Source organism: Athene cunicularia, assembly GCF_003259725.1.
Source record: "Athene cunicularia isolate RWA chromosome 1 unlocalized genomic scaffold, athCun1 chr1_part1, whole genome shotgun sequence".
Lineage (NCBI taxonomy): Eukaryota > Metazoa > Chordata > Aves > Strigiformes > Strigidae > Athene > Athene cunicularia.
Window position 1 is genome coordinate 101,571,437 of NW_020799091.1, and position 15,623 is coordinate 101,587,059.

General features: G+C 39.6%; 1 protein-coding gene across 5 annotated transcripts in view; it reads left to right on the forward strand.

The window, feature by feature from the left end:
* Nucleotides 1–15,623, forward strand: part of APP (amyloid beta precursor protein) — a 177,119-nt gene that overhangs the window by 23,778 nt on the left and 137,718 nt on the right. For all 5 annotated transcript variants that reach the window (XM_026867753.1, XM_026867769.1, XM_026867761.1 and 2 more), the window contains exon 2: nucleotides 6,206–6,335. In XM_026867753.1, the coding sequence (XP_026723554.1) occupies nucleotides 6,206–6,335 (130 nt within the window). The remainder of the gene's footprint in view (nucleotides 1–6,205; nucleotides 6,336–15,623) is intronic.

The following is a 15,623-nucleotide window of genomic DNA, read 5'->3' on the forward strand; positions in this document are numbered from 1 at the left end:
GAAAACGCTCACCAAGCCCCATTCTGAGAAAAAGCAAGCACGGAGGACGAGAATCGCTGTTGCCCTGCATAGCGTTCCGGGCAGCTGTTACAACCAGCAAGAGAATTCCCGGCTAACAGCTTCTCTCTGGCGGGGAAGTGCAAACGTGCACGTTTTCGGCCGAAAACGCGTTTTCGGCCGAAAACGCTCACCAAGCCCCATTCTGAGAAAAAGCAAGCACGGAGGACGAGAATCGCTGTTGCCCTGCATAGCGTTCCGGTTTTTAGGGTTTTAAAAAGCAAATTGTCTGATAAATTCTGTGAACAGTTCTCAGTGCTAAAGTAATATTGATATTGTCAATATAGAATATTCAAAGTACAAAGTTACATGGTCCAGTTGGAAGGAAACTTTTCCACCGGCCAACTTTAGTGGGTTTTTTTCCTTTTTTGAGGGAAGGTGGGGGAGGAGAGTATGGATGTAGTCAAACTGTATTCTATTTGAAATTATCTTACCCTTTAAGTAAATCAGCATTCAAATGTGTCAAGATGCTAAAGCTGCAGCTGCTAAAACCATCCTGATTTTTGCTCTGACTATTTACAGCAGTAATTTCTTCATTTTTTTTATCTTAAATGAATATTACTTTCTAATGCTTCGGTGGTCAGTCTTGCATTTAGTTTTTAATATAGATATTATCACTGATTGCCTGAGACAGATTTCAAGCGGAATGCCAGCTCATACCTGTCAGATCTGGGGTGCATTAGCACCAGTTCTGTGGCACATTGCAGAGAGACCTGGACAGTGTGCTTTCAGAGACTGAGCAGTTTTTTCTCATTGTCACACTACAGAGTTGAACATTACACTTGAATTCAGGCTGGCTTCAAAGTCTTCCCATGCCAGGTGCTGAATCTTAGAGTAAAAGGAAGATCTAGAAACCAAATGTGTGATCTAATTTAAGCCCAAGATATTATGAGTAGGTACAACAAACAACTGAAGGATTAAAGAAAAAGAATAGAAGGAAATTAGAATAAGAAAAAGTGTCCACTTCAGGCTGATACAGCCTTTGGTATTAGTTAAACTAACTGTTTTGGAACAGTCAGAATTCAGACTGATGTGAGATCCAATTTGGAGAAGAATACTGAGGTGTTTAAATAAAAAATGGTGATTATGTGTTAATTTTGCACCTTAATTTAAATCTGGGGGTTTTTGCGTCCTCCCCAGTTTCTCTGCCATGCAAAATTGTTGGCGAATATGGGCATCAATTCCAGATTTTGCCTTACATTCTTTAGTCTAAGATACTGTTTATTTTTTTATTTGTGTTTTTTTTGTTTTGTTTTAATTAATATTAAAATATAACACCACCCTGTATTTTACAAGGGGTACTGTGTGTACGTGGAAGTGTGTGCATGTGCGTGTTACGTTTAGGTTCCCGTGGATGGAGCATATTCCATTAGTAACTCAGACCATTTGTAACTCTGAAACTGAATCTTGTTCCCTTCCTTGTGATGATTCTGCTTTTGGAATATGTAGGGAAAGATCCTTAAATTCAAGCAGAACTAAGAATAAATCTCTACCACTAATTCCCATCATATAGACTGATGTTACTTCAAGATTTATGTGTACTTATTTCTATTGTTATTGTTACTTGAATTGTGTAATAAAGAAGTTCAGAAGTAAATTGAAATAGCTTCACTAACCTCCTAATCATCAGCTAACCTTGTAAATCTTTCCAATTTCTTTGAAAATATGACAGAAGAAACAATATTCTGAATGGCCAGAGTTACTTCAGAAGATGAGGGGCATAATGAATAATATCAAGAGGTAAAATAGTATTCTTCTGTATCTAAATGTCTTTTAGTATCAGAGATAACTCTCATCTGATTGTGCTCTCAAGTATTACTTCAGGATTGCACCAAGATGTACAGAGTTTGTATCCTTGAGATACTCAAAAGCTGTCTGTGCACAGTCCTGGGCAACCAGCTCTGGGTGGCCCTGCATGAGTAGGGGAATGAGGTCAAGGTGACATCCAGAGGTCCCTTCCAACCTCAACTGGTCTGTGTTCGGTATGGATCATCAAAGGTGATTATCACTGTTTGTAGGACATGTTTCCAAGTGGTGGCTGAGTAGGAGTATCCTTGTTAGGTAGGCATTTCCCTCTTTAACAGAGAAAACTCTACTAGTGGGTAGGCTACTTGGAGAAGCACTCTTGAGGTCACAGAAGTCTTGGGGACACACCCAGAGGCCTCTCAGCTGCTCTTCCTTCCACATGTGGGAGGGGTGGCTGTGGGGTGTGGGCCCATCTGCTTCTTTGCTTTATTGTTTTTCTCTGCTGTATCTTCTTGTTTCTCCCAGATTTGTTTTAAAATAATCCCTAATCTCCTGTTATTTAATACATACTCAACTGGTTTATTGTAACATTGTCACCATTTTATCATCAACACCTTTGTATGTTGACAGATCAAACCACCTTTTCTTTTATTAAGCACATCTTCATTTTAGTCCTAAATCCAAGTGTCATCAGGCTTAGTAGTAGTAAATGCAAATGTGAACAAGATTACATTAAAATCTGAGTAGACTGAGTAGAGAGGGTTTTTGATTTTTTTTTTTTTTTGTTTCTGAAGTTGTTGTATAAGGAAACTTAGTAATGTAAACAGAAGTAAATTAAGACCTAGCTGTAACTTTTGATTGCCAGTTAAAATTTTTAGATTTCGTTGACTTTTGTTTCCTTCAGCACTTCTTTTAAAATATTAAAGGAATTACTCTGTAGCAAGTTATGGTAACGCTGAAAGTTTGCATCTTCTGTAACTTTCTGGAGCTACTTGTTCTGACTCTCTGGAAGGAGCAGTGGCTCATTAGGGACACTATAAATAAATTACAAGGCTCAATTTTCTGTGCCAATAAGTAGGTCCCACTTCAATTCAGAGCAAATACCTTATGTAAGGCGAGTGAGGAGAACTTTCCTCAGCACATAGCTTTGCTGGCATTAACCTATTGATAGTGAAATTCAAAGCCTGTTTTTCTCTTGTGAAGGGTAGACAGCTTTGTGTGGGATGTCAAAGGAAATTAGGAGTTTAGTAACTGATGTAGAAACAGAAGAAGAGGCTTCTTTGTATTTTTTGTGGTCATGCTTTTGACAAACTGATAACTACTTAGAATTTGGTCCACTGTACTAACCAGAAGTTAAAATGGTGGTTTGGGAAAATAGCAAAAATAAAAATAATAATTTTTTCCCCCTCTATTCTTATTGTTTCAATAATGTTCTACAGTAATAGCTCACTTACTAGAAATTCACCCCAGGAAAGCAGCTAAATGTGTCTTTGTTCTGATCAGAAACCTGTTTTCTAGCATTTTAAAGCTATGTACATGTTCCTGTGGATGCATAAAGTGCGTTAAGGTTTTTTATTAATTTCCTTTTTTAACATTCCAGTCCAACCATTGTGTAATATTTTTTTTAACTTGTCTTCATTTAAGGTTTTTACTTCCTCTGTACATGACAAGTCACACTTAACCCTGAGGAATGTCAAAATGTCCCTGATGAGAACGTGTCAGTTGACGCTGTGATATATCAAGCACATGGTTTGTGATGGCATCCGCTATTAGGTAACTGTGGGCTGTAATTAATCAGATGTGATGCCTGCAGATGTATGAACTTGGAACAGTGCAGCTGATGATGCTGAAGGCGGTGTCCAAAGAATACCATCTCTGTCTCTTGTATCTTGCTTGTTAGTTCTGGAGGCAGCTATGGTGCTTTGCAGTGTAATACTTACACAGCAGTTGAGGTGTGAAATTTCCTGCCATGGTGACATCCTAATCCATTTTGGCAGTGCTGTGATAAGAGTCAAGAGCATGAGCATGTGCAGACCTGTTTGGTGGATCTGAGGAGACCTGAAGGGAAAAGATGAAGAGATCGAAGAGGAAAGGGGAGCTTTGCCTTGAATTTGCAACCTTGATGTTTCAGTTCAGAGTTAGGTATTTGAAGCACTGATGGAGCAGGGGGAGCAGCAAGTTCCTCTGGAGCTGCTTTCTTCGTGTAGAAATGGTGATGTACTTGTAATGTAGACAATGACCATCAGCCCTGGTTACTTGCTGACAAAAAGAACAAACCTTCTGAGTGCAGGAAACTTTAACTCCTTAGTTTTCAGTTCTACTCTGCGGGTTTTCTTGAAGTGAACTGGATGTCATGTGCTGGATTAACACAGAAGGTTGCATCTGAAGCCTCTTGAAGCTGCCAAAGACATATTGGATGGCTTCTGTGAACTGCTTACGCAAAGCAAGAGGTATCTGATTAAAAAATGCTGTTTTTTAATAGAAGGCAAGTGATGTTCAGTCTCTTTAGCATAAAATTCATTGTTTAAGTAGTGTTTCTTTCTGTAGTTATTTCCTTGGCATTGTTACTGTACCTGGCCTTGTTTTATGCATTAAGCTGTTAATATAGTTCAATTTTACAATTATACGAGCCCCTTCCTGTCTCCGAATGAAAGTAAGTTCTCAAGTATTTCCAATGATGCTTTGATTACTTTCTGTTGTTACGGTGCCTGTGGACCAGTCCCCATTCATTCAAAAACTACTGATCTCTAATCTGGAAGGGCTGTTATGTTTCTGTTGTTTGTTAGTATCTTTTAACTTCGAAATTTTTACTGGAGCTGCAGTTAAATAGCCTGCTTCCTTCATTTTTCCCACAGTTACATTTTAAACCTTCGATCAGGGGAGTGCCAGGAGGCACTGGCACCACTGGTTTGCTGTGAGCTTGGGGGAGATCTGTGGCTGAGACAAATCCTTTTTCCTCGGGGCAGGGCTGTCAAGGTTCTTATGGTGGTTTTCCAAGCACTGGTTTTGGACTCCCAGAGTTCACCTAATCTCAACCTAGTTTTCCTTAGTTGGGATTATGTTCCTTTTCTGCAGGGTGTTTTTGGATCATCTCCAATTACTTATTTTTTCCTCAGGCTTTTTCCTATTGTTGTTTTCTTTTCCAGTGGTAAGTATAGGTAGACTGTAGTTTTTAGTCCACTTAAATCCTCTCATCTGACATACTTGGAAATTAATAAGAGTTGCTTGAGGAAAGGCAAAGGAAAACTAGTACCTTCGGAGTTTGATATTAGGTCTGATAGATTGTCAATTTGAAGAATGAAAAGCAAGAGCCATAGTCTGTGTTAGCAATTCCTGTGGTGGAGTGAGTTGGGAGTGCGGAGTGAAGCAGCAGGAGCTGAGCATCCGTGCTGAATGCTCTTTGCAGGCTTTGCTTTGGTCAGCTTTAGCTTGGTGGCATGGACTAACCACCCATTAGGTATGCTTCAGGGGCACATAGTCCTGTTAAGTTTTATCTGCAAAGAATCTGGTTTGCATGCTCTGAAATCCTTTCACAGCATGAACTGCAACATAGTGCAAGGTCACGTGTTCCCAGTGAACTCAAATGTGCGTGTAGAAGGTGACTGGGAGGTGGGGCTTCCCAAAAAGTCAGTGGTGAAGACATGACCTTGGAGAAAGAGATCAGATAAGCCTTTACTGACAGCAAAATTTTAAGAGGAATGAAATAAAGGAACTGAGGAAGATATAAAGGCAAATATGTGGCTTGATCAAAATTGTGACTTGCTAATAAATCAATCATCCAGTTCGCTGGTGGCATCATTGTGGATGTAGAAGTGTATTGCAGTATTAAGGGTGGATAGGATTTTGATCTTGGCAATTTAGGAAAGTTAGAAATGGGCTTATATTGGTGATGTAAGCCTAAATATGAATAACTGATTCAACAGACTGTTAATACTGTGCAGACTTCAGTGGGAAAGAATTATGATGTTTATTAAAATGATGGAGATAAACATAAAGGCACGTTATTAATTTTAGACATATGGAGATTAGGCCCAATATATGGAGTCTTTCAATGAGAGCCATAGCCTAGACATGGATGAGAGTGTTTTAGTCAACTGTGAAACACATGTTTAGCTGATCTTTAGGTAAAGAAGTATAAATGTCAGTTATATTTTGACAGCCAGCTGTTACTACCATTGTATTCTGAGCTGGCAGCCACATGTTTTTACTGATGAACAAACACACCAGCTCTCCAGGTAAGTGCACCTACTCATACTGTGAACCTTGCACAGCAGAAGAGGGGATAGATAGGAAAACGAGTATTGTATTGTGATATTCATGTTATAAACGCATGTAACAGTATTTCATGACCCAGAGCACATATTTGTGGTAACATTTGTCTGTTTTATACTTCTAATGCTAGGTCTACCCTGAATTACAAATCACCAATGTTGTTGAAGCCAACCAGCCAGTTACAATCCAGAACTGGTGCAAGAGGGGATGGAAGCAGTGCAATGGTCACCCACATATTGTGGTTCCCTACAGGTGTTTGGGTGAGTGACTGAGTTTTAGTCTGTGTTTTCCTGCTTTTTGGTTTTCAGTCTCTTCATGAAAAAGAGGATCTACAAAACTATCTCTTGCATCCCTATATTATCATCTTCTCCAAGGTGGGTTTTGTCCAATTGGTCAGTCCTTTAGGACTGCATTAACTACAGAGAAAGTAATACTGCTCTTCCTGTTACTGTTTTCATGAGTGATTGCAAAGCAGGCTTCTACTTACTCCCCCAGTTTTTGTCATTATCTGTTCTCTCCCTTCTTTTCCTCCCATATAGACATGCGTGTGCGTGCCCAGTTTACAGGGGTTTTTTGCATATATGCTATCCATTTCTTCCATAAATAAATACTTTTTTTTCTTCCCATTATATTTTTGGATACCTAGTACTTGGTCTTTTACTGTGAACGACAATGGGAATCTGTTTTTATTGAAAGCAAGCAAAAGCTAGTTTATAAATTCCCTTGTCTCTTTCTGCAACTTTATTTTTGTAGCAGCTGCTTGCTATTCTGTCCTGTATCCTTGCTGCTTTTAATCAATTCACCGATTTAAAAAGGAGGTTCAGTCCTTAAATTTTTTTGTTAACCTTACTTCTGTTGGCATTCAGAAAACAGAATCATCTTAATTTGTTGTTTTCATTAACATTCTAGGCACAATACATTTTTGAGATTATTCCATGAGCTATTTAAGTATGTTGCTTTACCACTGCCATTTGAATGGTGATAAATTGGCTGCCTAGTTTCACAGAATCACAGAATCCTCTAGGTTAGAAAGGACCCTGGAGATCATCCAGTCCAACCATTTGCCTAAGCACAGTTCTCACCTACAGCATATCCTTAAGCTCTAAATCAACCCTACTCTTGAACACCTCCAGGGATGGGGACTCCACCACCTCCCTGGGCAGCCCATTCCAACGCCTAACAATACCTTCTGGAAAGAAATGCTTCCTAATATCTAGTCTAAACTTTCCCTGGTGCAACTTGAGGCCATTTCCTCATGTCCTGTTGCTTTCTACTAGGCTAAAGAGGCTCATCCCCAGCTCTCTGCAACATCCTTTCAGGTAGCTGTAGAGGGCGATGAGGTCTCCCCTCAGCCTCCTCGTCTCCAGACTAAACAATCCCAGTTCCCTCAGCCGCTCCTCATAGGACATGTGCTCCAGACCCCTTTCACGTTTAAATGCTGGAGTTCAGAGTTGGAACTTGCTTTTCTATTAAGCCAGGACAGCTAAAATGTGTGGAAAGCAAGTCAGGCTAGTTACTCCATCAGCTAAATAATGAAGAAGATACAGAAAATACACATTCTTCCTAGAATTTTTGTTCATTTGTGTAGAATAGGTAAAATGCATCACAGTCTGCCTGATGCCCAGGCAGTGAGTGTGCCAACTTAACAAAGACAGGACTGCAGAGTAACTAACAAGCATGCTACCACTATGGTCAAAGGTGCCAAAGAAGTATCAGTGAAATGTTATTGTTTGCTAAAATTTTTAGATCTGATGTTTGTTTGTATGGATATGAAATAGGCATTGCTAGACCTGCAGTATATTGTTGTTGATTCTACTGTAGGTTAGGTCTACTTTATACTGAGCAGAGTGTTCAAGGAAAACCCAAATTTAAGACTTCTGGTGCAGGGAAGGACCTGCTTCTGAATCCTGACTGCAGGAAGGGACTTGCTGCTTTTTGTGTGTTTTCCAGACTTCCAGGTGAGGTGAGCTGGTTGCTTTCACCAGAAGTTTTAATGCAAAGAGAGACATGCTTTTTACCCATTTGTTGCTGTGTTTTCTCCATAGTTTTTCATAGTCAAGATAAAAACATCAACCTGTATTGTCCATACACTTGTAGAGCCAGATGAGCAACTTCTTAGAGGTGGGACAGACCTGCAGTCTCACCTAACTTCATCACGATATCTTTTATCGAATTCCACACGAGTGCACTTGCATTAATTAGAGATGTGGAAGAAGATCACACTAGTGGAACTATAAAAACTAACTTTTATTATTTTTTTGTATTATCATAAGCAAAGCTCTGAATTATGATCAGGGAACTATTATGGTCAGGACTGTCTATACTTATGTAGATTTTGTCAGTGCCCTGGAGAACTTGCAGCCTAATTTAAGATAAAAGACAATGTCATCACAAGAGCAAATGAATATAAATTGTCCATGAATAAATTTAATCTGGAAATTACAAGGAAGTTTCTACAAGAGTAAAGATCTCCAACAGTCTTCTGGTAAAAGGAATAAGAAGTCTATTGATTTAGAAGGAAGTTCATAAATTTATGAACAGGCCTATGTACAGTTCCCTGCAGGAGTGAGGAACTAGACTTGGACTTTTAAGGTATCTTTCGTGAGTTGTGGTTTCAAATGAAAAATTACCACAAGTTTAATATCTGCTGTTTTAGGTAGCAAGGTAGGCTTTGCTTGCTGGAGGCAAAAATTTCAAAGACATTTAAGCACCTCATGCCCATTAATGCTTTGCCCTTAGCTCCAATTTTCTGTTTTAAAATCTCCCCCATATACTTTTATTTTTGCCTGATTTCCTTGTAATTAAGGCTTATTCAATTGTGTCTGCTTGTGTTTTGTCATCCTTCTTCTGTGATGCCATTCATCTTTTGATTGTTAACTGGAATGCAACTAATAGAAACAAAAGGCCTTAGATACCAATGTCCAAGAGTTTACTGGGGGAAGAGTGGCCACATAATTACATCCACTGGAGGAAGAATGGTGAATATGGCCATTATCTGTCATTTTGTCCATCCACCAGCTCTCTGCTTGTTGTGTATGGCTAGAGCTGGATTTTCTTGCATGTGGTAAAAGTGCATTACAGGAGGAGGCTGGAGGATTGTGGTGTTTACCCACATGTGAGGCTGGGAGTACAGCCCATCATGGGAAGTTGGGTTTAATTAGTACCCAGGAGTGGGGTGTTCATCTGTTGCTGGCAGCCCATGTTGTCTTCTCTGACTGGCTCCCTGCCTTCATAGTGGTGAAGCTTGTCATGAGATGAACAGATCCACTGAAAAGAGCAGAAGTCTTGAAGGAGAAAAGAAGTGTCATTTGTGGGTTTTAACAAAGACTGTTCATTTACTTTTCCTGTTGGACAGTTACTCTTTTAATTTATTACTTTGATTTTTCTCTTGTCTAAAAGTTGTAGACAAATACCTTGAATACTCTTGCTGTCTTGTACATCAAGGGGTAGACTAGAGACAGGGAGCTGATTGAATTCAGTCTGCCAGTGTCTCACAGCTTTGACAGATTATCTTTTTTAAATAATTTTATGCAATATCATGTTGTGGTTTTTTATTTTATTTTGATAGCTAATCTTGCAGCCTGCACAGACAGATCGGTATGAGGATAGTGATTTTATTAATCATCAGCATAAGCAGTACTATGTCTGTTTTAGAATAGGGAGGAGGGATTCTTAAGGAGTCCTGAGAGCTTTTTTTTTTTTTTTTTTTCTCTTCTGCTAATACTTTGTCAATGCTAAAAGATAATTTTTTTTAAAAAGTTGAATCTTGCCTGTGCCTCTTGGTGTGGTGCCTACTACCGGGAAACTTCGGAAGTTGGGCACTGGCAGTGTCCCTTCCTCAGTAATTTTAGTGCAGGTAGATCCTTGATGTAGATCACTGTTAAATTCATCAATTCTGGTAAGAATTAAGATGCCAAAAGAAAGTTTGTCAGTGGGCAGCTGATTGCCAGGATGAGTCCTATAAATTTTACTTTGCTGTGAGAATCACTTCCATTATCTTGACTCAGCTTATAGTTTCTTGCATCTTGACATTTGTTTTCCACAGAGGTGAGAAACAGTGAGTGACAGAAATGTGTCTGCTTTCAGGCCAGAGCATCTTCACAGTCCATTTGCATCCCAGCCTTCAGCCGAGGTTGAGACGTGCAGAGAACATATCACTGTAGCACTTGACTGCTTCATGAGTGTTTTTTCTGAGACTTGTACGTGATGGCACTTACTGCAGTTACTTTGTAGCAGTATATATTAGTAATATTGATCAGATATATTAGATTACACAGCTTCATATCTTATTAAGTGGATGCAACTAAAGCATAAAAGCAATAATTTAAATAAGGCAAAATGAAAGCCCCTTATTTGAGTCATGTCTTTGCAGTGACCACATAAATATGCCCCTTAAAAGTGTTCTAACTGAACCTAAAGAAAAGCATTCCTGGTTTAATTTAAATTAGATACAGTTTTGTGCCCATGTGCAGGACTTTGCAGTGTTCTTAAAATTGCAAGCTTTGAGAAAATGTTCTTGTGCAGTAAACCTGATGTACTGATGTATACACTGCATGCTTCCAGAGACATGGGCTTACCTGTACAGTTTCAGTTCATTGAAGAGGGGAAACTTGTTGTGAAGACAAAAATTGTTGAGTAAATTTTAGATACCTTTCTTAACACACTGAAAGCATTTGATTTAAAACTATATTTATCTTCCTGCTTTTAGAAAAGGACATCTTCCAGTGTGTGCTTACTATGGCTTGAAGCTCTCTTAACCACCTTATGACAGAAATAGGAATCTAGCTGGATATTTAGGTCTTTTGAATGATGGTGTCAGACTGCTGTCTTCAAGGGAAAATATGGGATTTGAGGGGATTTTTTTTCCAGTAATACAAAGATTAAAGGTTTAAATTATTCTGTTTAAGGAGTATGCTGCTTGACATAGAGCCATGAATGTGTTTTGGTGCTCAGGCAAAGGTGATGAGCTATGAGATATGCTGGCAGAAGAGTGAAGATCTGCAGCACTTCATTGGCATGGTGTCAGGTGTGCGTGCTGGCGTTCTCACACCTGCAGAATGCAAAAAGCACGTGCTTTTAAGATCAAGCCCTCCAAAACGGTGACAGCTTGCTGTGTGGCGTGGCTGCAGGGTTCCATCAGGCAGTGTCAAGAAGCCCATGATTTCCACTTTGTTTTATGGAAACCGTTCTTGAAAAATACCCTGGCTGCAAACCTGGCTTTGTTAACGTTCGAGTGAGATCTGCCACTGGCTGCAGCAGGACGACAGGGTTTCTACCTGTGTTGGGGCAGTGTGGGCAGTAAGCAGTAGTATTTTGCTCTCTCCTCTCTTCACTTTTTGCCTGAGGAAAAGCAGCTGGCAAATCTGTGCAGTGTGGGCTGTGAAATGAGGTCATTCACTCTGTGTTCCTGGCTGGGAGCAGAAGCAAGCATCCTTGTTCCAATGCCATGATTCTTTGAATACCTTGGATAAGTGAATGGCTATACATTTCTGAATAGATTACACTTTTTTACTGTTTTTTTACTGTTGGTGAAATACACCCCAGTCTAGCTGCTCATTGTGCACTGTAGCCTGGAAGAGAGAGGAGAAGCTAACTATGCAGATGTTCATGTTAGCGGATCGATATGTGGGCATGGCAGACAAACAACTTCGAGGTGTAGGGTAAAGAGGAAGTACCAGGGCATTGATCAACTGTGCTGTGTAAAGTGTGTGCTTGCATATTGACATGTGACTCCGATTCATTATCCTCTTAATGTATACTGCGAAGCACTGTATTCAGATCCAGATGTATTGTAATAACATTATGTATGTAGCCTCTGTCAATCAAAACATGATTACTTGCAATCATTTGTTCATAAACAAGTGAATTAGGTTATATCACAAGTATATTTTGCTGTTTGATTCTGTAGTGAAAAGCTGACTTCTGTTTTCAACATAAACATCTTGGAAAATATTTAGTAACTTGTCATGCTTTATTACTCTTAACAGCTTGTAAAGTTAACCACTTGCTGATGTCAGAAGAAAAGGCATACTCAGGTTTTGATATGCATGCCTAGCCAATTATACCAAAGAAAACACCAAGGTTATGCCTGGAATTAATCATTTAAATGGAGATATATGTAATTGACAGTTCTTCTGGTTCATCTGGTAGTTTACTTGTGATTTCAACTGTGGGATTTTTTCACACAAGATTTGAAATGCCTGTTACATGGCAGTACTCCTATTTTTTTTTTCTTCTCAGCTCGCTGTCTAGTGCACCTATTTCTGACTGCAATAATAGAGCTTCTCTTCTGGATACTTTGGAAGCACTTTCCACTGTCTCTTCCATGCAGTGCCTAATCAACAGAATGACATTAAATAATTGTCGCAGAGTTTTCCTGTCCCTGCTCGTTTAGCTATCCGCCTCCAGCTTGCCTCAGTGTCTGCTCAGCCATGTGAGTGATGCAGACAAGCCTCACACCACACTCTTCCTAAAATAAAAAAAATGCATTTAGTTTCAGCCTACATGACTACATCATGTCTAGTTTTTCTGACAGCGCTAGCTGACAGGAGGGAGAGGATCTCCAAAAATACTGACAATCTGAATTGCTTAGTGGGGAGACCATGGGTAGAGAAATCCTAGGTGCAGTGAAAGGCACAACTATTCATTGGGAGAAATACTTCATCTCTCTTCCTTGCTCCCTCACAGACGATATTCTTGCCTAGTAGTGGTATTTTTGGTATAGTGCTAGCGGGTGGATGAGAAAGCCCTGCCTGCACAGGCTAGGGACATATTTTTGTGAAACTGCAAGCACTGCAGGGATAATGAGATGTCCTAACACACTGGCTTCCTTCCACTGCAGCAAAGCCTTGGCAGGTGCTCCCTAGCCAGGACCCTACCCAGGTCCAAAACTGTGCTTGGCTGCACACTGGCAGCTCTTCGGAGTTGTGCTGGAAGTCTGTTTTCTCCTGTTTCTAAATCCTCACGGCTGAGCTAATTGTGGCAGGCTTTTAGAGCCTCACTTCTTAAAGTGTGTTCTTAAATGTGCAGTAGTGTAATAAAGAGCATGCCCATTCATTGAACAGAAATGCTTTTCTATTATACCTGAACTCTTATTGTCCCGAATTTTACAGTCAGATTCTGTAATACAGAAGAAAGTGTCTGTAAAGTATCGTTTGGGTTAATGATCATTCATACAAACAATAATGAGCTTATATTTTTATTATAATTCTAAGCAGCTGTATTGCCTTGCATCTTTCCTAATATTTTCTTCACAGAGCAGGACTGTATAAACTATTAAAAGTGGCCTTTGCCATGTTTCGGGAACAAATATCATTAGCTGGAGGAAGAGGTGGGGAGTGGGCGGAGAAATCCTGAATGAGATCGCCCACCAGTAGCACAAAAACTTCTTCAGGCAGTCATGGATCTATTTCTGGAGGCTTCCACCTCCTCCTCACTTGAGCCAAACATCGGTTCAGCTGTTGGTTTAGCCAAATCCTAGCTGAAGGCATGGAAACCTTGAAGTGAAAAGATACAGCAAAATTAGCATTCTGATGGTGGCCAGAATGTACCTTTATGTATGACTAAGAGTAAATATAAAACATCTTATTTTTTGTATATTGAGTCCATGGGAAGAAATAAATCTGAACTCATGTATTTCTCTGCATTTTTAGGGTGTACATATGTTTTATTTGTTTGGTGACTTTATGAAGGCTTTAGTAAGAGGAGGATTTGTGGAACAGGTCACAACAGAAACTTTTTTAGATCTTGAACATAACAATTCTGCAGATCTTCTACAGTAGTACAAGAATTCATTGTAGGTAAACATTGAAAAATGAGGGGTGGGTTTGTGTCTCTACAATGGACAAAGGAAACAAAGGCAGGTGGTGTATACGCTTCAGCAACAGCTCACAGGAAGCTGTCACTGATATGTGAAAGTCTTTTACATAGCTTATCTATTAAAGACAGCATTACAAATAGTAGTAAATACTGTTTCTCCTCTTTTTTTTTTTTTTAATGTTTAGGGGCTTTAAAATATAAATCAACTTTCTGCTTGAATGGCCAATGCTAGCTGGACTGACTGCTTTCTGTCTCTCTTACCTCTGCCCAGACTGATTGTGTCAGGGATTAAAAGCAGCACGTTCCTGGTTTTTCTGCAGTGCGTTATATAAAATGAGGTATCCACAAAAAGTAATGCTGAAAGAGTATTAGTAAAGTTAAAAAGAGCTCAAAAATTAGGAAAGGGGGAAGCTAAGCTCAGCTCTTCCTGTGCAGGGAGTACCAGGGAGCCTGCAATTGCAGGGTGGCCCCACTGCCTGTGCCCGAGTGAGCTATTTGGTGTTTTCTTCTGACCTTCTGGCTTGGCCTTTCCACAGCCTTAGTTACTGCTTGCCACTCAAATCCTGCCTGAACGCAAAACTAATTTTCCTCTTAAAACTTTCTCTAACCTTACCTGAGCGCTTTGGAGACACAGGTTTATAGTTTCATAAAGGTTGTGAGGGCGAGGAGTGTCATCTCTAGTCTGTAGCTGTAAGGCTGGAGAAAGGCTGTCGAGAAGCTTCAAAACCAGAAGTATCTGTTGATAGTTGGGCTCCAAATTGTGAAGCACCTGAAACAGTGTTGATGTATGTGTCCATATGTACACAATGATTCTTTATGAAGCATGTACATATATTTGGGTTTGATAGGTGTGTGCATTCACACATGAACACAACCTGCAAGTAATGCCTGAAGCCACTGCATGAGTTTCATAGCATGCATCCAGCTTCTGGAACAGACAAATCAGGAACTTTTCATCCAAGCATCTTTTGTAGTGCTATGGAGCTGATTGATCTTTTTTTTAATGGTGTTTCCTTCAACATACAGTACTTAATTTTGCAATGGGAGAACTCTGCTAATTGAAGTGTGTTGTTTGCTTAGCCTTTTAGGAAGGAGAGATAGGGGGAGAGAATGGAAGTGTAGGTCTCACCACATGTCATTAAATTGATTTGCAAATGAAATATCTTCCCACAGATTTCTGTCACCTAACTGAAAGCAATGTTAAGATCAAATGCTAAATACATTCTGGTCTAAGAGGAGGATTAAATGTTGCCAACAGATTTGATGCAGTTGTTAACTGCAAAGGAAGAGTCAGTGATGGGAATCATTGGATGTTTCCAAAAGGTGCTAGGGAAGATCCTGGAAATGCTTTTCTGTAAGCCTGTTTGGGGGGGAGGTGGTGCTTTTTTTTGAAGTGCTGAACACCTAGGAATATTGGACTTCTCAGTGAGTGTGGTACTCAGCAAGAGGCTCTTTTCATTTATTTTCTTTAAAGGAGTGTAGGTAGACAAATGGATAGTGTGTCCACTTTGATTTTTCAAAAGAAATTTAACAAGGTCGATTACCAGAAGCTATTAAAGAAATTAATCTACCATGGAATAGAAGAGAAAACTCTTATGTGGCTAAATAAGAAGATAGATAAAAAAAGGCAGGAATTAATGGTCCATCCTCAAGGTGGAGAAAGGTCACCACTAGAATCTCAAGAGATCAATTCTTGTGCCTGTGACATTGAAAATGCTTGTGATTTTGAA